At 43.4% G+C, this 25752-nt stretch overlaps 4 protein-coding genes across 4 annotated transcripts; 2 read left to right on the forward strand and 2 right to left on the reverse strand. All coding sequences in view use genetic code 11, as the record gives it.

The window, feature by feature from the left end:
- Positions 1-2409: 2409 nt before the first annotated feature.
- On the forward strand, positions 2410-3723 carry EGR_05917 (Putative ATP synthase subunit f; the record flags this gene model as incomplete). The annotated part of the gene is made up of 2 exons (XM_024495166.1): positions 2410-2462; positions 3357-3723. 2 exons carry the CDS (start codon positions 2410-2412, stop codon positions 3721-3723), a joined length of 420 nt encoding a protein of 139 aa, XP_024350385.1.
- A 2734-nt stretch (positions 3724-6457) lies between these two features.
- On the reverse strand, positions 6458-12434 carry EGR_05918 (Splicing factor, arginine/serine-rich; the record flags this gene model as incomplete). The annotated part of the gene is made up of 9 exons (XM_024495167.1): positions 6458-6601; positions 6641-6974; positions 7011-7207; positions 7761-7942; positions 8453-8747; positions 9094-9247; positions 9308-9621; positions 10894-11171; positions 12254-12434. The coding sequence occupies 9 exons, from the start codon at positions 12432-12434 to the stop codon at positions 6458-6460; spliced, it is 2079 nt and encodes a 692-aa protein (XP_024350386.1).
- A 1619-nt stretch (positions 12435-14053) lies between these two features.
- On the reverse strand, positions 14054-14558 carry EGR_05919 (BolA-like protein 1; the record flags this gene model as incomplete). Its single annotated transcript, XM_024495168.1, has 4 exons — positions 14054-14137; positions 14181-14249; positions 14285-14401; positions 14439-14558. The coding sequence occupies 4 exons, from the start codon at positions 14556-14558 to the stop codon at positions 14054-14056; spliced, it is 390 nt and encodes a 129-aa protein (XP_024350387.1).
- A 799-nt stretch (positions 14559-15357) lies between these two features.
- Positions 15358-21740, forward strand: EGR_05920 (WD repeat and HMG-box DNA-binding protein; the record flags this gene model as incomplete). Its single annotated transcript, XM_024495169.1, has 11 exons — positions 15358-15450; positions 15483-15634; positions 15669-15902; positions 15999-16178; positions 16224-16344; positions 16929-17385; positions 17427-18757; positions 19545-19819; positions 19893-20007; positions 20077-20220; positions 21597-21740. 11 exons carry the CDS (start codon positions 15358-15360, stop codon positions 21738-21740), a joined length of 3246 nt encoding a protein of 1081 aa, XP_024350388.1.
- Positions 21741-25752: the final 4012 nt, after the last annotated feature.

Consider the following 25752-nt stretch of genomic DNA (forward strand, 5'->3'; position numbering starts at 1 on the left):
CGAAAAATCAATAATGTTCACAGGGTGCCAACGCTATCGATTTTTGCCTGGGTGTTGATTTTATCGATTTTTTTGCGGATTTGAGGTGAGTGAGGTTATTTTCCAGTTATTTTTTAAAGAATAAAAAACTAAACCGCCAAATCTCAATGCATTAACGGTGGTACGGTGGCTCTGAGACGGAATAAGCACCCCACGTATGCGGTTGTCAAATTTGACACTTTGATTTATTCTGCCCCGGTTCCACATTTATTGACAAAAATGACTCAATAATGTCTTTTTCCACTTTCTTTTCTAATAAGTGGAAGACTGGTTGCCTAGGCACTAAAGCTCATAAAAATTTACTCAGCAAAATTTGTATCCTTGCCTATGTACCACGGAAACCGGAGATTGTGTACGTTTTGACAACCGCGACCGCTACTTCCTATCACAACTAGTTCAACTGTGTTAGAGGTCATTCTATCATCGTACCTCTGTCATGTCCCTCCTAAACTGTTGGCTGGCAGTATTTTATCTTTAATTATTTTCGATTGGTAACTGATTTATCAAAAGTTCATCAATTTTGACAACAAGATGGTTGACCACCCCTGGGTTAGTACCTCAGGGAGATAAATCAAAGAGGCCTTCGTAAATTTCTTTGGAGTTCCAAAGGCTTCCCAACCGAAGGCACAACTTGGAGTCTTCCGTGTTCTTCTGATTTCTGGACGGTGACGCTCTAATGACCTCCCAGAAGTGGGTGAGCGCAGAAGAGTCAGAGACTCTCTTGCAAGCCGGTGTGGTTAGTGGAGGAGAGACGAGTGATGGGTATTCAAATTCGATTTTATTTGATTTGACATGCTTAATGCACCAAGAAAAAACAACAAAATTGAATGCGTATGGAATTTATTAATTTTTTGTTTGGGGGAATGCATTAGTAAATTTTACTGGCCCGGAGGGATTAAGGGTATCTCACAGTTATTTAGAAAAATTAAACTAGGATTATTAGGTCATATTACATTACATTATCTGAGTTATATTTGCTCGGAAATGGAATGAGGGTCAGATTGAAGTCGTGAACATCCACGTTTCCGGTCGTTTTGACGTTCCGAGGGTGGTGAGCGAGGATTTGTAGCGGAGTGAGTGAAGAGGGAAGCCATTCATTTCCATACAAAAATACGGAGAAAATCCAACTGGTTTTCGAAGTTTTAGCCACATGTCTAAAAGGAACAAAGATGACAGATGCAGCTTGACTAACTGACACATTGACGAAGTACCTCTGCCGCATCGTCGTCAATTTGAAAATCAACTTTTCAGTCTGAGCGCTATGTGAACAGTATCAGAACAGTATTAGTACCTCGGACGCGGCTTGGACACAGCGTACTGACTTCAAGTTGGCCCCACCTTCTGTCCATTCTACTGGTTCATTCATCAACGAGGTGTGTCACCATTCCTTCGTTAATGACACAGATGGCCTCTCCAACTTGCTGTCTATACAAGATTCTCTCCGCTGGAGAAATGACAGGACACGCATTCACAATTTAGATACCCTGTCAACTTCTTGCTCCCTAGTACATCACGCTTGAAAAATGTCACGTTTCGGTCATCATGTCTGTCTCTTATTCAAATAATTTTCAATCAAATGCTAGCAGCTTGATACATCCTTGTTTTGAGGCATTTGATTGGAGCTGAAGAGTCCACCATCACTCTTGAAGGCAGGAAATGTTCAATTTGGCTCGAGGAAATTCATTTGAAAGGCGCGGAATCAACCAACTGACTTGGGGGAGGCTTGTGTAATACGATGGTGGTTTATCCCTCGGTATTGGTGAGGCGCCACTTTTGAACCTTTGAATTAGTCTTCTTGTACCTCGCTGGGTAGTCTGGCCTTCGGGCCATTCCAGTAGCCCAAACACCTTCTCTGTGTTGAATATATATATATATATGTTCTGCCCCAGTATTGTGTCTTCTTTCGTCTTTAGGGAAGTCTCGGGACGATACCCATATTGTCTCCAAATACGCAGTGACCACCAAATCGCACTCGCCAAGTCCTTCCGACAAAATAGGTCCTGCAAAATTGGGTTATAATGCATTTTTGAGAGGTTTTATCCCTAATTTTACTGATTTGGTAAAACTTCTGGGTTGACTATCAACCCCATGGGACATACGGCTAGCCTTTTTCTGGATTTGCCGTCGGCTTTGTGCGTATAGCCTCTCTGACAGGCATTGGCATCCCGTACCCTAGGCCACCTGAATGTTGGCATACCCAAATAGATGACTGCTGTGCAGACTTACAGGTATTTGCTTGGTACACTTTTCATGATTTTTGCTTGCAATAAAGCCTTAAAACACATCCAAAATCCCCAACATTTGTTAATCTAGTCCTCTTCAGCAGCGGTAAAATGGAGGGTAATGCCGATTGCCTAATTCAAAAATGTGATGCCAGGTTTGTTCGAAACTTCAATCTCTCCCTACTCGCTACCTCTGAAGAGGTAAGTAACTTGGGTTAGTCCTTTCAACCAAGATTGACAAAACAATACATAGTTTGTGAGACACTTTTGGCCACGCTTGGTGAAATTACAGAGCTCTAAAGGTCACATTGTTAAGCTCCCGACAATAAAAGCAGCAATCGTGAAGGGCTTTCGTTTTGGTCATTTGATTATGAAGCTTAAATCTGCGGCCGCAATTATGCAATGGTGAGAACAAAGTGGAAGTATCTACAACACTTAAATAAAAAGTGTTAAATATTGTACAAGTTCAGTGCTCTAGTTAACAGACCAATTAAAATAGTTGCCAACTTTGATTGTTTTTCGCTTTTACACTAGTCAGAAGCCGAAAGGTGTGGTTGGGAGGCCTCAGCTGCCAAAATATTATGCGGTTAATTAGTAGGGGTACCATCTCTGACAGTCAGTGAAAAATCATAGACATGTAAAAATGTGTTAGTAACTTTCAGATGCTACAAGTGGTGCAGCCAGACGTACATGGACATATGCCTTAGAGACAGGTTTTTTTCATGAATAGAATCATAGGGTTGAGGCAAACACTACTCTTAGGCTACGACACCTCCAATCATAGATATTCCAATTAGCTTGTCGGAAACTTTCCAATCCCAAACTAAATGAATTCTTGGTCATTGATTGGATGCACATAAATTAGTTGTAGAAGTAATGCACTGATTAAATACTGATTCACCAAACTTTTTTCCTCATCACTTATAATCCTTGAAAAATATATCAACTTGCTAGTCTTTAATTGCATTGTGTCTAATTTGTCAATAAACGAATATACTAAAACCATTTTAATTTAGAACGTTTAAAAAAAGAATTAACATTTATTTTTTCTTCCTATTTGTGATGATAATGCTTGTTGTGTGATTTGTCTGTTAGTTTCGGTGATTCTTTCGTTCGGCCCCTGCTCGTCGGTACAATGCCGGACTTCGGCCTACTTCCGAAGGAATACAACGTTTGTGTGCATGGGGCCTATTTTCCCGGTTATTACTATGGTCCAAAGGAAATCAAGTTCGGTGATGTAAAGATGGGCGACCTGTGGACCTACCTCAAAACACGAAGTTGCAACCCAGTGGATTACGTAAAGGCACTCGCTCGTTTCTCATGGCGTTACCGTCTCAGATGGATCTATCCCCGCAAGAGCACTCTTGTGCCATTCTTTCACATTGGTTTCTTCTTTGCCACTTGTCAATACCTTATCAATTACAAGAGCCATCAAACAGAGCGTCATGCCAAGTATCACTAGCCGCTTTCCGTGTACATGTAGAACGCGGTAGAGATGTTGATGGGTTCGACTCAGTTAGTGGGTAGCTTTGTTAAATAAACTTTATGAAGTAATGTTTGACACATTATTATTCATTCGGTATATGGCATTGTGGATTATTATGGCTTGACTCGTTGTCCACATAAATAACATTTTTTGCTTGTGTTGTCAATCAAGGTGAACGTGTACCAGTTAATACTGGTAATGGTTTATCTTCAATCGTCCTAAATGCTAGGCTGTTCTATCTAATTGAGGTGCAAATCATCAACTGGATTAGGGAGACTGGGTCGGTGTGGATCTCTTCTAGGTTTTCTCCACGTTATTCTGAATGCGTTCATTAAAAGGGTGGGAGAAAATAGTTCAATCAATGGGATTAGACCAATATGTGGAGTATCGGTCACCCATAAGGTCGGGGAATTTGTAGCTGACTTGTCAGGCCCAACGGATAGGACATACTGAGTCTCCGAAGATAATTTTACTCTGTATCTTCGCTGGGGAAGAGGCTTGTGCTGGACTCTTCATCTAAAAAAGACCTTTGTCATATTTAGGCACAAGGCATCTTTCGGAAGCAACGACATAACTGACTGCCCCTTTAGAGAAGTCAGCAATAGCGGGCAGGTTTGTGTGCTTTCTCTCCGATTTGCATGCGGTTGCCCGGCGTCAATGCCACAAAAGTGTGACAGCTGCTTATGCCTTGGTGACGTACTCGGGGGGTGACAGGGCCTCGAAGGATGGAACAGTAGCTCATCCTATCCTGGAGCGAATGTCTCCACGAATAGGAACCCCATTTTACCAATTCGCTAATTCTAGATGCTTTAAAAGAGGGTCCTCTCCCATTTTCATTGATCGATGAATAATAGCCGTATTCGGTCTCTGGTGATGGCCTAACAGTGAAAAATCCCGCTCCCGGTGGATCACGCACGTCCGAAAAGTGTGGAAACCTAAGGATTTAGTGATACATAACCTCATGTGCGTGGGTAGGGAGTGAATCGGTCGCATGAAGTCCGTGTAATGTTTGTTCGAATAATTCCACGATATGGGAACCGCTTTCCGTCACAAATCAGCGTGCCACTCTACACCTAATATAAGGGGGCTTCGATGAAGGGAACCATACCGACAGACTGACGAACACCCGCGCCTCACGGTGCATATACACGCACCGCTCAAACCCCACAAGCTAGGACAGCAAAGCGCGAAGGGGCCTGACAGAACCACCGGTCGCCTCACAGTTGGACAGACTGCCACACGCCGAGCTGCGACGCCGACACACCGAGCCCCGCCGAGGTTAAACTATATCACGGAAGCCATCCTCCGGTTGAAATGAATTACAACAGCCCCAGATCCAGAGAAGCGGGAGGCCCCAAACCCCGCAACCAAAACACGAATGCCTCAACAAGGAGAATTATGCCAGCGAAATGAGGAAAAGCCTAGCTGCACGATGCACGGCCACGTACGCCAAGCAAGGCAAGGTACGAAAACCCCAAACTACTTAGCTATCACACCCAAATTCTCACACGAGTAATGCGCAGCCACCACCGTGACCCAGCCCTCGCCAAGCATCGCCAGGCGCTGGCACCATAAAGCGCGATGGGGGAAGTCACCGCTTGACCGCCAGGAGAGCAATGGACAACCCCGAACCCCACAGCCAACACCCACCTAGTTCTGGTCACTTTCTGACGTAGCTTTCAATGCGAACAGTAACCGGGTCATCCTTGAAGTAATAACAGCGGGCTGACAGCAGCACACTACCCATTGTTTTTGGCTGCAGACATCCAAATCAGATAAACGATTAAAAACTGGCAGACGGACTCCTCGCATCAACTATCTGGGCCTCCAATCCATGGGTAGAGAACCCATAACAATAAGTGCAAGCACACCCAGGTTTCGGAACGAGAAGAGTTAACACCCACATACTTCAGCGAATAGCCCAGGCACTTTTCAATAAGAGAAAAGTTGGAAGGTATGAAATCCTCCTTTTACTAGCAAAAAAGGAAAGATGCAACATGTCTGAGCCGAAGACCTGAAAGAGGTCCCGCGCCTCTGAAGCGAATGCTCTACCATAAACATGCATACAAAAAGGCAACGGTAGTGCTACTGATCTGCAAATATCGATAACCAAGCCCATGCCCTGAAAAATGGCAATACTGTAGCAGGAAACTGCAACTTCTACTACGAAAAACCTGAATTTATTTTCACTAGCACTATTAGGATCGATATTAGCTTAAACCAAAACTTTTTAACCATGAGATTCCACGAGCAGCAAAAGAGCTGCAGGAGCCAGGGCAATTCCTCCATTCCATCTCCAAGATCATTCCATCGCACTCCCTCCTCCGTCCAAATGCATTCATTTTCGTCAGAAATTCGCGCATTCACTCGCTCCATCCATCCACACATCAGATGGCGCTGAAACCGGTATTGAAGACCGGTTTCACTATCCTCATCCACTGAAATCCTAGTCCTATTCAATCCATTCCTCTCCGGTGGATCCAGTGCCTCCCTAATGTGGACTAATATCCTCCATGGCATCCTCCCTAGTGTGTCCGAACGAACCAAAACCGGCACTAGCAGTGTCCATGTCCAACATGAACCTTCAAAAGAGAGGGATAGGTATTAGACCTTGGGTGTGGGAATTTCATTATGTTAAAAGGTGGTATTAGATAAAACGCAAGCACACCTCAAAAGAAGTGGGGAAGCGTGAAGTTCAGACAGTATCTCTTTAGCGCCGTTCACTCGAGGAACGAGAGGCCGAACGACTATTCGAGTATCGACCCCTATCCCTTGGCGACGAATATGAACGGGACCGTGACCTTGATCGGGAATACTGACGCTCTTCACGTACACGAATGTAGGATGTTTCACCCTACAGAAAAGCGGAATAAACGATGGAAATGTAAATTACCTCATGAGATCTAAATTTTGAATCGTCCAGTTTCTTCAGAGCATACTTCATGTCCTCGTAACGCAGAAACTCGACGACACCTGAGCCATCTTTGAACACATCGGCAAACCCAACATCCCCAGCTTCACGCATGTGATCTTTCAGGTCTTGCCAGCTACCAGACGGCGGAAGATTGGTAACAATGACACGATAATCAGAACGACGAGAAGGACCGCTGCCGCGACCACCGCCTCGACGGAAGGAACTATAACTCCCACCTCGAGGAAATTCAACCCGAAGTGCGTAGCCTTCAAGTTTGTAACCATCACAATCACGAACGGCATCCTCTGCGTCCCTATTAGCGGAAATAAAGTCGGAGATTAACCACTACCTTTCATCTTCATACTCGATAAAGGCAAAAGGAGGACCACGACGACGTTTCAGGTCGATGTCCGCAATACGACCATACTTCGAAAAAATTGAGTCCAAATCCTTAGTTCTAACTTCAGGAGGAAGGTTTCCAATGTAAATTTTCCTATCAGCTCTCATCACCACAGCTATGGATTCCGGAAATCCGAAGACTGGACGCTACAGTTAGGTCATATAAACAAACCATGTGCCTGCCTTTTTAAAGACCACAAACCTTTAATAACAAAATTTGCTCACTTGCATTTTTTTCCTTTTTCAAATTTGTTGTATGTGCTAAAAACATTATTAAATCAAAAGGTTTTTTTAATTTCATTTGTTGGTAAAAATATTGTTAACGCTAAACAAAACTATACCTGCCCCTTTCTATCGTTTTAGTGGTTAGAAAATCTTTTTTTGTTTGGCATTTATGGTCTAATTTTGCACAAACCATTGGATTTGTTTTGCATCATGAATGATTCGCTGTTTGAATACTTTTAGATTTACAATTTTTTGAGTGTCCTGCAGCCGTGGTTCCCGTAGAGGTAAAATTTGAGCAGGGATTCTTTGCACCAATAAGTCAGATCAAAAAAGAACACTTTTGTTCACCAATTATAGAATAATTTGATAAGATGTAAATAGGGATTTTTGTAAAGCTCCTGCATTGGCGAATGCTCTTCTACCATTTCCATCCACTCGATCGCAGCCTATCTATCCTATCCATCATATGCGACACCTCACTCAGCTTGAGTTGTGCCTCGTGCCACAGCTCTTCAATGCTTTTGCTGCCGCGGCGAAACCCATTGTCAGCATGGCAGCAATTAAAAACGTCAGAGTTGCAGAGATGTCGAATCCTTCGAAACTCACAGTCTATTAAATGACGACTCTTGTCGATGGCGTCTTTGATGTAGGTCACCACTAGAAAACGAAATAAAAATTGAGTGGTTTAGAAATTAAATATACTTTGTGATCTCTGTTTCTCTACAAAAGAGAATTTATAATGAATGTTATTTAAGAAGCCGATATCTATACGGGATTGTCATGTACGCGTTCCCAATCCACCTTGAATGGCACATTTGAACATAGACGTCTAGATAGAGATCGAAGCGGTGGTGCATAATATAAACAGCTGAAAGTAGTTCGAGATGCGTCCACTCATTATACACGCTTTCACTCCTCCACTCGTTGGCGCATCTTGAATCCGGCCATTCTAAATTCCTTCATTCACTCCTCACTCCACCTATCGATCCAATAATCCTTCCATTTCGCCATTCATTCACCAAATTCGGACCCAGCTCCACGTCATGCATTCATTCGTCCGGACATCAATCACATTTGTGACATCCTCGACCGTTTTGACTACCTATATGCTATCCTCTTCATCATAAAACCCCTACTATCTGCTTCTCTGCGCCTATTTCGACTCACCATCACTGCACATCATGCACTCGAACGCCGCTAGGTCCATCTCACACTCCGAGATGCGGTTCCATAGATCATTCTCCTTTCGCCCCATCAGTCTAAGGTAGTAGCTGGGGTCAGGAGCCCGGACACATGAAAAACTTCGTGGCACAGTTCGCTTTCGCGTGGTGATGCGTTCCACAAGACACGAGGTAGCCTCGTAACGCTCGTATTTCGGTGACTGCGAGGACGGAACACATGTCTGGCTTTCACAATTAATTGCTCCAGGTTTTGGAGAAGATGGTGGCTCACGCAGAGAGATCTAGGAAAATGTGGAAATAGAAATGTAGAAAAAAACTGCCATACCCATTTCATTTATGTATTTACTAGCACAAGCCTTCCTACTTCTTCCGTGATCCGGAGCCCTCTTAATAATACTCCTGCGCATCTAGTATCTCTATCCAGTTCCAGAATAGTGACTGCGAGGTGGAATATGCTTAACAGCTCTTACCCTTTCCAAAAACTGTGCCGCCTCGTGTCAAGTCTCGGTACATATCCTAACTTCTAGTTCGGCGTCACTGAAGGTAACTGAGTAGTGCCCGAATTGAATGCATAAAATAACAGTTTACAAAATGAATGTTAACAACCGGATTTATTAAGAAACCCACCTGACAGCACTCAACAACTTGACAGTCTGGTCCTGTATTTGTGCACCGATCAACGACACCAGTGGTGTTACAGCAGGAGCCGCAGTTCACTAGCTTTGGCGATGGTGCTGATGGTGGTGGAGGTGGTGGTGGGAAGTGAACATCACAACGACAGCTACATGCAACATCGTTGGTCGGGCGGCAACAAGTTTGTGGTCGCAGTGGATTCAGATACCTGATGCGAGGTTTCGGCAGACATGCCGGTGGTAAATTGCATTCACAAGCAACTGAGACTGTACCCGCAGCTTTTGAAGGTAGACTAGAGGTGAGAATGGTCTCACAGACGGGTGAGTTAGATCGAGAGTAGACACGAACAAGACTGCTGCCACGGGAACCTCTAGAGGGATAGATGACGCCGCGTTCAGACGAACAGGATGAGGCGGCGCGGATTCGTTGTTGTTGTCGGCCGCCTGGACTACAGAAGCGGACATTGCGGTTGGATGGGCTGTGGCAAGACTTCAGCGGTGAACGATAGCGATGACGAACGTCCTAGAATAAATTGCATGAAGGGATGGCGTGATTGACGAGAAGGGGCTGGACATTTTGACATGATTGGTAGGTTTGGAGAAATTGGGGTTAGAACTGCTGGTGAATACATTCTGCCAAGGAATTAATTTTTCTAAATAGCAATGAAGCAAAATTTTTGTAGCATAAGAGGGGAAATTCAAATTAATTAATTTATTGAAAGCGATTCATTGAGATCGTAACTTAGGCCTTCGGCCAATAGTAGCTTTGAATCAAATGTAATCGTCGATTTGAAGCAAGTCAAACAGGGCACGGCCTCGAATTTTGACTAATGACACCTGCCATTCATGCAAAATGCAGTACTATTGAAATCTTTTTCTAATAAAATTAATCGTAATGGACTAATGAAAAGGCATTGCATCACCTGCGGCTATTGTGATCTACAATTATTTATCTTGAGCACTATCAACAATTAATCAAAATAATTGCTTCTCTGATATAAATTATAATTTGACCTTTCAATGGCTCAAATCTGTCCAAAGTACGTAAATAGATTTAACACGCAGTTAAATGAGGATATTAGTGTCCTCTTTTGGAGCGTTACCTACCCGAAATTTTACCAACATTCAGATGTGAAATGACCAACCTTTAGTGTTATTAATAGATCAAATTTGGACCAATGAAAAAGTCAGCGGAAATTTATGCCAATAGGATTTAGACCTATTCCCCCAAGTTGGCCAATCAGAGTGGTCGCCGCCATAAACTGCCTACAGTTTTTGGCTTATGAATCAGTTTAGGGTCAAGTGAAGTCAAGGGCCTCATGTTGAAGCGCTTATTTGTCACCATTTGTTATTTGTTTTATATGATTGCTATAGAATTAAAACATTAAAGCAGTATCGTTTTAAAAACAGGTCATGAAACGGTGCCAAAATTTCATCGCAGAGGTACCTAACCTCCTCATCATGACAGTGGCGGGAAGGCTTTTTTAATTCTTTAGCATACATTTAAGTAAAGACCTCGAGTTCATCAAATGGTTGTACGTGTAGGTTGCTTTTCTTGAGAAAAAAGTTAATGGAAAGTGACTGGTATTCATACTTTGAACAATGCCTCAACAAGTCCAGCTTTTGATTGGCGACAGCTTTAACTGGGAGGTAATACGAAAATGTGTGGAATGGCGATTATGAGATTAATGTGACCCCTACATTTTAGTTTTAAAATTTCCTGATTAGCGGGAAAGATAATCAAAAAGTTTAGCCATTCTGACATGTCAAGTCGGCAGAAATGGGGCAACCTTACCTTGAGAATAAAGGGCGAGGACAGGTAGATACCCGTTTCCACAGGATTATTCGTCTGACAGCATATTGTAGTTGCATGATCAGGTGGTGGTGGTGGAGGTGGAGGTGGTGGAGCACACACAACCTCCAAAGGTGCGATTCGTCTTACAGAATGGGTTCTATAGAGCGTGACATGTGATGGCGACGCCCGTGGAAGTGTTCCATCCCGTCCAGAAAAGCTGTCCATTCGGCTTCGACGACTTCCTTGCAGTCCACAGGTTAAATCCGCGGTGGTTGTACCTGCAACAGAGCTGCAACAATGACAGCAACAAGTTGTCAGAGGCGCATGTTGCCAGTTTGTCTTCATGGAAAGTGGCATTTTTTTGACGAGGGCAGTAATGCAGTCCACCCCCCTGAACGGCATTTTTATACTGTCCGCAGTGAAGATGCACTTTGGGCTTGCATTGTGACCGACGCAGTTGACGGAAATTAATTTGTCCGTGATTGTCACAAGACTGTGTGAGTGATGCCAATTTGCGTAGTTTGGCAATCGGGCAGCAATAGGTGCTTATGTGAAGAGAGACATCAATAAAGGTGCAAATCATAAGTTCCGGAAAAAAGAAAGCAAAAGAAAGTTAAGGTCAAATTTCATCACATCGGGGAGAGGGTGGATGATGTTGGACTAAAAAAGTGGAGCAAAATGCGGATCATTTCTAAGCCTACCGGAAAACCAATAAATCGATTGATTTGACGGCGTGTGGTTAATTCACTAATCGATAATTTTACCCACTTGTGGGGATAAATACACGCTCGATGCAGGGCGATGAACATTTACAGTTGTTCTTCTTATTGAAACGCCAATTTTCGCGTGTCTTTTTTTGTTACTTTACATCATGGCGAAGGCGAGGAGAGAATAGACTGCTCGCAGTGAAGTTCGTCAAACGTATTGAAATTATTTTAAGATGTCACTTAAATAATTTAAGTACATTTAATGTTCCTACTTACTAGAAACTTTCGGAGAATAAGTCAGAGGAATCATTGGAGTGTAATCTCAAGCAGTTTTTTATCCTCAGTATTAGGGAGAGGTACTTTAAAAAGGTATTTTTTGCAAGTATTTCAAGCTTAAAAGATGATCTAGTGGATCAGGTAAGGAATCAAATAAACGGCTAATAATCTCATCATGAAAGATTGGTGGCAGGGCACTTTATCAATCCACAAACCTTGTATGGGGAGTTCGAGAATGATGCACCCTCTTAGTCACAATCGTAATGATTCAACTAATAAAATGGCCTTTTGTAAGCCACACAAATAATTTGCAGCAAAATTTGGCTTCGTTATGACACCTATTCTTTCCGAAAAGCATTGAATGGAAAAACTTCAACGTAGATAGAATTGAGGGCGCATCACTGGCGAGGCGATGGAGAGAGAGTTACGAAGTGAAGCGCCGATTACGAATCCTCTAATTCGTTGCCTTTTTGGCTGAATGGGAACATCTTTAACATCCATAGCATTTTTCAATTCATGGGTCAGGGGATCAAGAAGAGTTTGTGCAATTTTTGCCATAACTTACTGTAATGACTTGTAGATGTCACTTGGAGGCCCCCGATTTGACCTAATGCATTGATACGTTATTATCTACTGTTCTCTGCTCTCCTTTCTTCTAATGTCAGGCACCCTTCCTCCTTCACTCCGTTTCGCAAAATATTGTCCAACGAAACTGACGGATGGAAACCAACATGGTTTAAAGAATGCCGCAGAGGCCTTTCATCAAATTGGTCATAAGGAGTTTGATGTTTGTGTGGTAGGCGGTGGGAGCGCATCGTACTGCTCGGAAGCAAATGGTTAAAAAACCTCAATTCTAATGGTGAAGCACCCATGCTAAGGAGGGTTTTATCTATTCTACGGAATAGTCGCCAGCGTGTCGCTAATGAGAGCAATGTGCCAAGTTTGCCACCGCCAAGGAAGGCAGCGCATCACCTTTAAAAGACGATAACTTGTGTGCTTGGTGTTCTACGAACAGAACTGCCCACTACGATGCTGATGATAAGGACTAAACAACAATTACGGCTAGGACCTATATGCCTAATACTGTACACCTAGGAAGATTGCAAAGGAGAGAGAACGCTTTTTCAACACCTTCCCTGACTTCTTTACTGGCATCATTAATTCTTTGCGAGATGGCAAACAATACCGCCAGATGTATTTGACTCCTTAACGATGTTCAAATAAACTCTGTTTTACAATATCGAGCTCAAATGGGCTAAAGGTGGAATCAATGCTACCCTTGCTTGCATCGCAAAATTTGCAAAATTTGAATTTTCTCTGCCAACCAATCAATGTTCAGCAAGCTGATCTCAAGGTTATTCACAGGCGGGGACAAATCGTCACAGTAGTCGGTGTTTGTGTTTATTGACTTTTGGAGTTGAATTTTTACTAATTCGAGCTGTTGACTCTTCTACAGGCAGGTGTTGTGGGGTAGAGGATAGTAACAGCAGACTTGGAGAGTGAAATCTAAATCCCGAGCTCTGAATTCAAGACAATAAATCCATCGCAGCGTTTGAAATTTCCCATCGAGGCGAGAGAAGTTTTAAGTTTTGCGTTCTTGTCGGAACGTTAGAAATAAAGCGGAGCGGGAATCGATGAAGCCAGCGGCGAGATATGCAATTATTCCCATCAGACGATATGTTTAGCCGTTACAATTGACTTTAAGCGATGTCACCTTGGAACAACATTCTGTTTTTAATGAGAAAATTAGCTCGGGGCGCAAATCCATTCCTCTCCATACATAGCCTGTGTTTGGTCAAACGTTCCACTTTAAGGGTCAAATTAAGGATTTGGAAATGCTCGGGGATGCGTAGCAGAAGCAGAGCGCACCGAAAGTCCGACTGATGAATGATGAATAACCAGTGTTAAGGTAACATTTTAGAAAAATTAGGAAAAGGTGGAACAGGTGGCGAAGAAGAATATTGTTGGTGTTACACCTGTCTACTATCTGACACAGCAGCAACCTCACCCGGTCTTTGTTCTCCGAATCCAGTCCCTTCGAACGCCTTCATAGTAGCACAGGAAGGAGAAGTAGCAACGATGACTAGCCAAAATTTATTCACAGGAGGCGTACACAACAAAAATAAAACTAGAATATATTCAATAACCAAAGTTATGGTTAAAATACATACAAAGCATCACTCGTCAAGGTTTATCTCTTTCGATTTCCCAATGCATGGCACGGATCTGTGCTCCCTCATTTCTTCGGAAGGAGATTTTGCCTAGCCAAAGAAGTGATTAGTTGCTAACGGGAACAAAACCAACCAGAATGGAGATCGCGTGCAAACCTGCGTCAAATTCGTGCTGAAGAGCCTTCTTGATTAACCGATGTCGCTAAAGAGGAATAGACAGAAATAAACTTAGCATACCATTACATCACCAATGTTTTCAAAGTCCTTGGAGACAATGGAAATGCGGAAATGGGATTCATGACCGATGTTGGAGGCGTGATGATGACTCTCATTAATGACATCAAGATAAGTGGGCTAAAGAGTTGGAATAAGCAATAGTAGATTCAAGAACTTTAAAAAGAGCTGTGAGTTTCTCTTTAATTGCAGTCTGAATTGGACCAGCTTTGGAGCAAGCGAAACGGGAAGTGAGAATGCACGAGCGTTGAAAAAGTGGCCAAGATTGCATTTGCATCTGAAAAGCAGAAGACACCAGCAGATAAGCTTCGTCTTTTGGAAAAAAGGTGTTTCAGCTATGATGGCAAGCAAAAATACACCAATAATATGTGGTATGCGTGGTGTACATGTTTGATAACTTGGGAAAAAAAGCAACCGAAAACCAGTGATAAAACACTCACACAAACCTGTTGCAAAAATGGGCTAGTCTTTACACGTGAGCAAATCAGCTACACAAAATTGACCGATTATTGTTGTTTGGCCAGCAAGGTGTAGGACATCAACTAAAGGTGTTTAAAAATTACCCAATAAATAATAGGATATTTTATTCAGTACTTGTTACTGTACCAACTTTGATTAGGATACATGCCTTCTGCAAAATAACATCCTGTTTACGGTCATTCTCGCACATTTTAAGCCTCTTTTGGAGATGTAAAGTGTTTATCTTTTACATTTAGACACCATTTTATATAAAAAATTTTACTACTAAATATTGGCTTCTTTTCCCAGTTACTCTAAAATGACAACGCCAATTGTTTTCCAGCAGTAGAACTATTGCAAAAACATGCTTTTTCTATACTATACCTTTGATTTATAAATGAATGCAGAAAGGGGTGTTTTTAGCTGTTGTTAGTCATTTGTGACCTTCGACCTCATTTCGAAATTGATTAAGCTCTAACTCTGATCACTATGTTGAATCGCTTTAATGTTTTTGGCTCTCGTCATAATATAGGGAGGACAGTCGTCGCCTATGACTTTCTTAACAAGTATTTCATCGGATTTTTGCAAAATGGTGTAGCCGGATTATAACTGCAAGTATGGATGGGAAACTTCGCGTCTACACCAGTAAGGACGACCCCAATCCTATTGAATATGTCGTCGGCGAAGCAGTGAACTGTATCCTATGCAAAGTAATCACAAAGTTATGTGAATTCTTTTTTAGGATGAAACTGTGATTGTGGGCACAGAGGGCTTCCATGTCTATCTGCAAAATATTGATGGTGGTTTGGTTGATGGTATTGCTACTCGATTTACGGCCGGTGTAAACTGTTTAGCCCTCAATAAAGACAAAACTCGCCTCCTAGCTGGCAGCAGGTTAGACCTCTCCTGGTTTTTAGATACATCTTAGTGATTTTATCGTCAAATTAGTTGATCTGACAGGTACAAATGCGTCATCACGGGAGGTTACGTTTAGGGGACACACTGGTCCCATACTAAGCGTCGATTTTGATCCACTGGAAACTTTTGCTGCTACCTCCTCCTGTGATGGAACTGTTCGAATCTGGCGATTGAGTGACGCCTCGGAAGTCAAACGTTTCTCCATTCTTTCCAAATTCATCGATCCAGAATTCACAACCTCAAGGTGCAAGTTAAAATGGGAACCCATAAATGGTGGAGTATGAGCTGAGTTTCTCTTTAAAAACACGTAACTTAAGTTCTTAGCTGTTCCTGTTGAAAGAGCCATCCATATTTACGATCGATATGACAACTGGAATTTAGCTCGAACTCTTGAATATGCCAGGGCAGACAAGATGTTCATTGAATGTGAGTTTTTATCTGATGATGAAGCGCTGGCTGCCATAAGTGCGGATGGATGGCTGGTGATATGGAATTCAAAAAATAAGATGGTGCTCTATTCGTAAGTGCCAATTATTCCCTAAAGAGTTTATGTTACCTTTTTCAGCATTCGTAACTCTGCCTTTGAAAATGTGTGCAGTATGATTTGGCCGCAGAAAAATATCATCTACTGTACTGACAAATTTGGGGCTGTCGGTTTCATATCAATTGATCTTCCTTCAAAACAGGTGGGTCTTGCTCATTTTGGCTACATGGAATGACAATCTGGTTTTACATGTTCGATTGCAAGTCGACTTATCTGTTGACCCTGAACATCCTGTCTAGATAATGTGGGTGGGAATCGCAAGTAGTTGGCATCTTAAGTCTACCACCTCCATTTGGTCAGAGTTATGGATTCAGTAGGGAGCAATTCGGAATTGCTGGGGCGCCGCTGGTGAATTATTGCATCAATGCTCATTTCTGAAGGCCCTAATATTGGAATTTGTTCCACAATTCAGTGGGGTTTTAGTAGATTCCCTTCAGTGGGATTCTGCGCATTCACTGGCCTATGGCTGGCGTCTCCCCTCTCCGGCTTCTAGACGTGGAATCTAACCAACAGAATCAGAATTATTGTTAGCCTTGATTGGGTTATTCTACTATTGCCACGCTTGGTCGCCCTTACACATGGCGCAGGTTCGCCACTACTAACGTCATGTAGAGACTGAGGGGTGAAGGATTGTAGCCTAGATCTTTGTGGCACTATTATGGGAGTAGAATCGGTTTGAACGCGTATATTAAGTTCTCGAAACGCCTTCAAAAGCAATAACTGTAGGCTGTCGAACACTCAGAAGTTGGCCTCAATGCAGGCCTCTCTCCCGATGGGATCAAAGCTCTCTTCAGCGATACCGATTCTATGGAATACACTGATTTGATAAACGTCGCCTCTGATCAAGCTGAGGAAGAAGTTGTATTGGCAGCAGCTGCTGCGGAAGCGGAAGCAGCAACAGAGGTGACGGAAACTTCTAAGAAAGTGGGGAAGCAGTCAAAGCCCAATCCCCTTGCCTCCCATTCAGAGGACGAAGGGGATGACGGCGACACCATTGCTATTTCGGATATCAAGGCCAAATATTTGCGTGAATTGAACGTGGAAGATGATGACACGACTGAATCACTGACTCCTCTTACGAAAGAACACCATTCTGACCAAAACATGGTGACGAAAACGGCTACTACATCATCAGCATCTTCGGTGGAAATTAAGTCCTTCCAACCTGGATCCATGCCTTCAGGTAGGCTTGAAAGCACCCCCCTCTGATTCCTACTTTACTAGGCTTCCGTGAGCGTTTTCTTGTATGGAACCACATTGGAGTAGTAACTCTCTTTGAAGATGACGATCCGAACGACTCCAAGAGCACATCAATTGAAGTGGAATTCCACGATACCACTCTGCACCACGGAATCCATTTGGAGGGTCAGGGATTCACCATGGCTGACCTGAATGCCACCGCTCTTATGCTCGCCTCACCTGTAAGTCACCGATTTTTTTTCTTTTATCTTGTTCAGGGTCTAGCTGACGCCTATTTGATGGACGCTTTTGATAGCGGGAAGGCTGTGGACGACTCTGATTTGAGTACTGTCCTCGTTCGTCCACTGGACAACACGGCTTTTGGAAAAGAATCCATCTCAAATACTGCCTCTGACTGGACAGTTAATCTACCTCCAGGAGAGGCCTGCCGTGCGATTTCTCTGGTTCTTGGAAACGAAGAAAGCTTAGCAGTGGTTGCTACATCTTCTAGACTCCTGAGAATCTTCGTCCAGCCTGCAGCTTCGGCTGTGGCAGCAGGAGGATCACTTCAATTGCTGCAGGCCACGTCTCTTGGCCTACCACCGATCAGTCTACCCGGTAAAGATGTGGTTACCATGGTCAGCCATCCCTCTTTACCCATTCTCGCGGTTGTTGTTGGTTGGAGCAATGAAGATCTCTACTGGCGAGTGTTCAATTTCTCCATAACGACCGGAGCTCCACGGGGATGGGCGTTTGGCCGCCTTAGTTCGACCTTCTACCCTCTTCCACTTTCTCCCTCTGCTCATTTGACATGGTTGGGATTCTCCGAAATTGGAAATCTCTTTACTCACGACTCAGCTGGATGCCTACGTCGTTTGACCCATCAAACCATGGCAGAAGCTCCACATGTCATGGATTTCCACTGGGTGCCAGTATGTGAAACTCGACGTTGTGTGAAGCCCCACCATCGATTGAAGGATTGTTTCTTTGTTGTTGGGGTGGTCGAAGATATTCACCACCCCATGGACACCAAGGGAAAGAGTCTCGAGGAGGCTGAAGACGTCGACGCTGTTGCAGAATCCGACCGGACACAGCGAATCAGGAGGGATGAGCTGGGCTTTGGACAGGTGCAAGCGATCTATTGTAAGGCCTCGCGGTGGCCGAGACCTATTCCAAAACCGATTGTGACAAGTCTACCCTTTACACTGCCATTATGCGGCGTCTATGAGACCGATCAGGGAAAGTTGGAGGAAAACTATCTTCGAACCTTGGTTCTGGATCAGAAACCCTTCTGGGGTGTCTGCACAGACTCGGAGACTTCGCTTAGTCCCAGTCGAATGAGCAGTCGACGAAAGACACTGCTTCGTCTTTTTGCTGTAAGTTGATCGGTTTTATTAGTCGGTCAGTGGTATTTTGCTGGAACATTGCGAGTTTCCCATCCCCGTTTAATGACCTAATGAGAGGAGCACGTTTGGTTGAAACTACGGAGCACGTTTAGGTCTAACCGGGACTTTTGTTCATGGTGAGGTCTTTGACTGATTGGTGCATATGCTTCCAAAACAGCCGATCCCACGTCTATTAGACACGATCCATTCACATATTCTTGTTCAATCTATTAATTCTTCGATCATCTATCCAGTACGCGATGCCTTAAGCCTCCCTTCAATCCGTATGAAGCTGGAGAATTGTAAGTCTGGCCTTTCAACTGTACCATCAAGGCGGAAAGACATCTGGTTCCAGGATCGGTGATGTGTCGAGAAGGTTCCATAATATTCGCCGTTTTGTCCTAAACTATGCTTTCGCGGTGGGGGCGGAGGCGAGGAGGAGGGCTCAAGACCAGGTCAAAACCAGTCATTCTGGATTGATAGAGATTCCTGATCGGGAGTTGAGTGCTTGACCAATGCAGAACATGCCTCGATTTGCACTCTTGTTGAGTCCTCCTCACTGGCCAATGTGACACGGAGACGCACCCTACATGCACCAGTAAGGTCAAGGTCACCAATCCAATCGGGTGGCAAGTACGCACAAATAATACTCCCAGTACCAAAGGCGTCCGCATTGAAGTCTTCATCTCATGGTTACTCCGGTTGGGATCCCTGCAGGACCCGTTCCATGTTGAATGTAAGAATGTCAGAGGTGTGAATGCTTCTCTCCATCTTATAGCTGGCGTCGAAGCTGGAGAATGATTGGGCGGCGATAACGGTGGCTGGATTAATGCCAGACGTTGAAACTGTTCGACTGGCGATTCGATACGCCCTGCGTCTCAACCGCTCAGCTTTAGCCAATCGGATCGGACGAATCGCATTGGCAATGGAAGAAGAAGAAGAAGAACAGAGGGATGAGGGTGGGCATTCTTCGGAGGTGGATGACAAGGAGAATAAGGAAGGTGACAATCAAGAAGAAGCAGAAGAGGAAGAGGTTGTTGTCGAAGTTCTTGGGTAGGTTTGGGCTTCTCCTTCGTGCTCTAGTGGCCTTTATAACCTATTGGTGTACTTCCATCTCTCCTCTTAGGGAAAGCGATAGCGAGAAGGCAGAGGTCGAAGAAGAAGAATCCAGTGAGCTTCCATTCTCAGCTTCTGATACGGCGTCTACCTCAACTCAAGGCAGTCGTTTTAACCCATTCAAGGTAAGTGATTTGTCCAGTTTTCCAAACGGACCTTGAATGTTACCCCTTATATGATTTTTTCCACTGCAGCGAAGGAGTGAGGATGGACCGAAGCAGCAGTTTGGAGGACGAGGAAGTTGTGTTCTGGATGAGTTGAAACCGCCACTAGCCAGGCCTCACCAAGCCGCGAGGTCAAATTTGCAGAAAGAGGGGAGGAGGACGTTTAGTGGGAAGGTAGGATTTGGTTTGATGTGGTTTTCTCGCCAAACATGCATCCATTTAGCTCTCTAGAAATCGTTTCCAGTCATTTATCTCCATCCACCTACCTCTTCCGCAACTCTGTCCGTTTAGCCGGCCCATCGCGGGTTCATGCTTAATTCACTTAGCCATCCTGATCCATCCATACCGCTTGGATCCGACTACTGGTCTCGGGCTCATCTGCCTCCGAGTCGTCCATCCACTCGTCCGTCCATCCATCAACGCCCCAAGCCTTCAAGCCCGAGATGTTGGGGTTTCTACGAATCTGACTCACCTATCTGTTCCGAAGCTTCCAATGTCCCTAGATTCTTCATTTAATCCATTTGGCGCTGGTTCATTCCGTCCATGATTGATTTGACTTCTCAGGATCCACTGATCGGTTTCAGACTTTCCCCTCCACTTTATTGGTCTTGGATTCACATCTCATCCCCCTGCACTCCTACTTTGTTTAGTCATTTGTTTCAGCTTTCTGGACAGATAGTTAATTACCTCTAATGTGGTGGGGTTTTATGAGTCCTCTTCTACTCGTCGAGCTGCCCATCTAGTCCAGATTCCTTCGATCTACTGAGTAGTCTTAGGACCACCTCTCTAGAGATTATTCATCCGCCTGTCATCCATCTAATTTTCTTGGAGTTCTCTTTCAACCTCTACAGCCTTTAATCTCCTAGCCATGCTTAATCCACTTTCCGCTTGTCCATCAATCAATTCTAGATCCATCCAACTGTCACCAGTCTATTCGTATTGGCTCCGCCCACTAATTCTTGTCGAATCCATTGCTGAATTCAGCTATTCAACTCTTCTTAATGCAACCACCCGCCTTGATTTCATCTGATTCTTGCCCAATCTATCACTTTCACGGTTATCTATTTAGTGCGCGTCGCTCCAAATTTCCTTTGAATCTGTAGGAAGCCCGCTGGAAGGGCTGGAAGACTGTAGGTCCGGCCTTTCAGCTACCCCATCAAGGCATGAAATTCTCTCTTATGCGGCCTTGGCGCTTTGCTTAATCGCTCTTCTTCCTCAGCCATCGCGACGTATTTCGGGACATTTAGTTCTAAGATCAGTGGTGTATGTTCGGGCTTCCATAATATCCAAAGTCTCGTCTTAGACTGCATCTGGGGAGCGGGAGCGAGGAGGAGAAGAGGACTCAAGGCGAAATGATGCTTTACGAGTGCCGAATGCTATTTGGTGGATTAATAAAATACCCATTTTGAAGTAACCTATCGAGATTACTATTCCGTGCATTTATTCCTCTCGCCACCCAGACGTTTGTCGGTGTTAAGCTGTGTGACTGTGACTAATTGAAACAATTTTTCCATCCAGTTATTAACTCAATCGACTTATCTCTGTTGTAGACGGTGAATAGACCTCCTTCCAAGGCGCAATCCATTACATCCGAGACGTCGAGCAAAGAGCGGGCGAAGCGACCTCCATCGGACGTGCCTCAAAGCGTGGCGAAGCGTCTCTCGACCTTTGAATTTCAGCAACCGAAAGAGTAACACCTCCGTGAATATTATTTTGCTTGTTGCATATGAAGCTATGTTTGTAAATCGTGTTGATTTTCTCGGGCAAACGGAGGGATGAGTGAGTTTCGAATGGATTAATCAGGACCAGCTAAATATGCTACGAGTGGGTGGATTAATGGTGAGCGGAAGGGCCTTGTGGATGATGACTGCAATTTATGACTAAGAGTAGGCAGTGGACCCGGGTCGATGGAATCTAAGGGGAGGTGATGACCCAAGGGCATGTCGCGTTCTCCAACAATCGGATACAGCTGTAAGGAAGCCCTAAGCGTTGGGAGGGTTTCACTGGAGAAGTGTGAATTTTTTTTAACCAAGTTGGCTGGATCTGAAGAGCCAAATGGTTTGGCTCTTTCTGTTCGTTAAAAAAAGGACTTCCTGTTCCGGGTCATTTTATCCGAGAATGGTTCGTTCCCTTCGGCGACATTCCTCTACCAGCTTGTCTACTGACTCTAGGTATGTCTGCACATTTCTGACACACCAAGTTGGATCAAATTCATTCACCGTGGATTCCAGGATTCATAGTGAACAACCTTGTATGCGTTCTCCGACCGACATAAAAGATTATCAGCAGGACATTTGAAAGTACTTTCCCCGTGAGAATGAGATTACGATTAGTCACGTGGCCAGGAAATTCACCAAGCATCATAAGTCAGGAAGATAAAAAGTATTCTTTAAAAAGTGAACGTTACAAAATTTCGACCTGGGAATGTTAGTGCAAAAGATAGTCGATATGCAATTGCACATTTATTTCTTTCTTGGTTCATCACTGGGGCGATGAAGAAGAGTGTATCCGATTGCTATGAGTAGAGCGCCGAGACACCAGGTGAGGGAGATCCTTTCACCAAACAACCAACACCCGTAGAAAGCCTTGAGTGGATGGGGACAATAAAAATAAACTCTACTTACAGTAGCAAACAAATTTGAAACATTATTTAAGATCACAACAATAATAACGTTCGAACTTTTCTTGATTGCTGTAACGAATGTTAACCACATAATCGCATTTCCAAGTAAGTAGATTCCAAACTGAAGTAAAAATTGGACATGTTCGGAAAAATGCGACTTAAAACCGAAAAATCCGAATTCTGGTTGCTGAGCGAATTTGGACCAGGCGGATGATGAAGAGGCCAGCAAGCCCGATAGAACCGCTAGGATTGCAGCCAGCATGTGAAGAGATGGGCTACTTTTGCATCTAGGCTCTCCAAATACATTAAGTCTGGCAGAAGTAAAGGAAACAATTAATCAGATTAAATCAAGGCGATTTATAAAAATTTTGTAAAAATTAATTGTAGCCAAAGAAAACTTATCTGTTCTAATTAAACTGTAGCGCCTCCAGACTTCCCTGAGGACGAAAGAAGAAAATACCCAGACAGAATATACATACTCGACTTACAGAAGGCATTAGCACTACTGGCATGGCTCAGAGGCCAGCTCACCTGCCCGGGTACAATGGTCAAGACAAAGTGGCCCTTCAACATTACCGACCGTTAAACAAACAACCAACGTATTGTTAATTCTTCCACGTTACCGTCAGTTATGCGTTTATAGACCTGCGTGGATAAATGCTACGCAGACGTAATTGCCACGTCTCATTTCAGAATCCGCTTTGCTTTGTTCTTAAAAGTCAGATAATATTAGAGTTCAATTCTCTTGGTTAATTGACATCAAAACTTTACTATGCAATACTTACGTTGTTTTAATGTACCTTTCAGGGAGGAGGCAAGCAGAAAACTGGAATCTCGTGGTCAGATTGCCCTCCCCCGTACCTAGTGACTACAGCTCCCCTTCTTCTTGAACACTGTATTTTCCCTCCCCATCTTGTCACCTTTACTAAAGATGTCCAAAGCGAATCAACCGGGCTTGTCTAAGAACGTTAGGAATAGGGAAGCGGAGACCGACGAGTCTCGCTTCACAACAATAATCTATTTTTAAATGAGCTTAAACAGCTCCTAACCTTCATTAAAAATATTGTCATTATAAGCAAAGAGTTGCAGTTTGGATAAAAGCTTGGTTCCATTTGGCAATTGTATTGAACCTAAATGATTACCATTCATTTTGCAAAATGAATTATGTTCGGTTTTAAATGACTATAAACCAGGGCTAATTGGTACGTAATATGGACAGATTCCCCTAGTCCCTTTTCTTCTAACTCGCTAAAGTTAAGATTCTAACTTAAAGTGACTTTTTATGCAAAGAATACGGAGCATTTAATGCGATGTCAGTGTTGTGCCTTTAAGTTTTTCTGAAGCAGAAAGAAGGCATGGCATTTTGGGGGCTACTGGCACCACCCAAAGGCTAGGTCTTCCAGCGGAGGTACAATGGAGGAGGCCTAAGTAATCCATTACCAAGACCCAATGTCAGACAAACATTTAATTTGCTACAGTTAAATATAAAGGAGTCGGGATTTTAAAATTGGTTTCTTACTTTCGCAGAGAATTAGCAAGAGATAATGGGGAACTTCCCAAAATTTTTAAGCAGAAGATTTAAGTGCAAAGGTACCGCTGGTGTGAACACGTAAATCAATTCAATATCACACCCAGGTGGGTTGGTAAAATTAGCCCTTTCTTGGGCGTCATGCGATTCGAAAGAACAAATATTTGTTTTCAAACTTGCCTTTTTCTCAATTTTTGCTTAATATTAGGTAACAAAAGCAGGCCTGTATGCCACAAGCAATTAACTAGCCTAACGATAATGTGACTGCGGCCTATAGACGTTAGGGGCGAGAATAGACCTTTTATAATCTTCAAGTCGTCAGCTGTTCTAGTAATCACGAAAACCTACTTTTACCTCTCAGTTGAAAAGTCGTAAGCAGCACTAAGTATTTTACCCACTTATTTACTATCACCTCGCATAGACTGACTAAGAATTTCACTGCAAAAAGTGGTGAAATATGTGAATTTGGTTCTAAAACTCCAGCATTATCACGAGTGTTATACCATCCTCATATCTTTGCTGTCTAAAACTTGTTGCTTACATGCATACGGAGACCCTCGATTCTGTTAGCATCTGTCAAGTGGGCAGCAGAATCCAGAGTGCTTTAAGAAGCTGTCAAACTAGGTTACGATTATTTCATTGGTCATTTGCTTTTTGTCGACTACTAAAAAAGGGAACAGTACTTCCAGATGGCAATAGCAATACCACGGGGGGGGGGGATAGAAAATAAAGTGAAAGAAAAGAAAATAACAAAAATACACAGAAATCTGATTGGTTCCGGTGATGACGCAATAAAACCAAGCCCATCATTGGCCAAGCAGCTGGCACCGTGATCCTATTGGTCCATTGTTCTTGCCTTGATGGAGGTAAGGCTAGGCGAACATTACATTTACACCTTTGCAAATTTGGGATTAAATTTGCCTTTAGAAGTGTAGGAAGCCTTTAACTATTCCTGCAAGCCATCATAGTTTGTCGGGATTTTTCTCAGTACCAATTTACTTAGTAAAACTATAATATCATTGACATTGTGCACTTCTCAAATTTTTATAAAATTATAGATTAAACATGTTCTGAGTAGGGCCACAGGAAACATGAAACGAACAAATAAATTCTGCGGCAATTAGCCGAACTTGGCGTGATTTTACTGGTGCTTTGTAGGAAAGCAGGATGACGCACTAGAAGTTGAGTAGCCAATGGGGCTTGGATTATATTTCCACCACGGCATAAGGGTGCACATACGATTTTGCATAAAAAAGTAGACAATTTAATAGATCACAGATATCATTTTGGGAAAGAAAGGTATGTAATTTCACACATAAATATCCGGATACTGCATACTCCACATGTAGCACATCTGCCTTAGTAATACTACCCGAGGAGGACGGGGGGGGGGAAACAAAAGAAATTTAAGGCACGAAGGCGAATAATTCAGCATAAGTGAAGCTACAAAAGGTAAACGATGCATGGATGACTAGATGAGGGGATGGATGGATGGATAGATGGATGGATGGATAGATGGATGGATGGATGGATCCAGGATGGATGGATGGATGGA

Source organism: Echinococcus granulosus (genome assembly GCF_000524195.1).
Source record: "Echinococcus granulosus chromosome Unknown EG_S00048, whole genome shotgun sequence".
Taxonomy (NCBI): Eukaryota; Metazoa; Platyhelminthes; class Cestoda; order Cyclophyllidea; family Taeniidae; genus Echinococcus; species Echinococcus granulosus.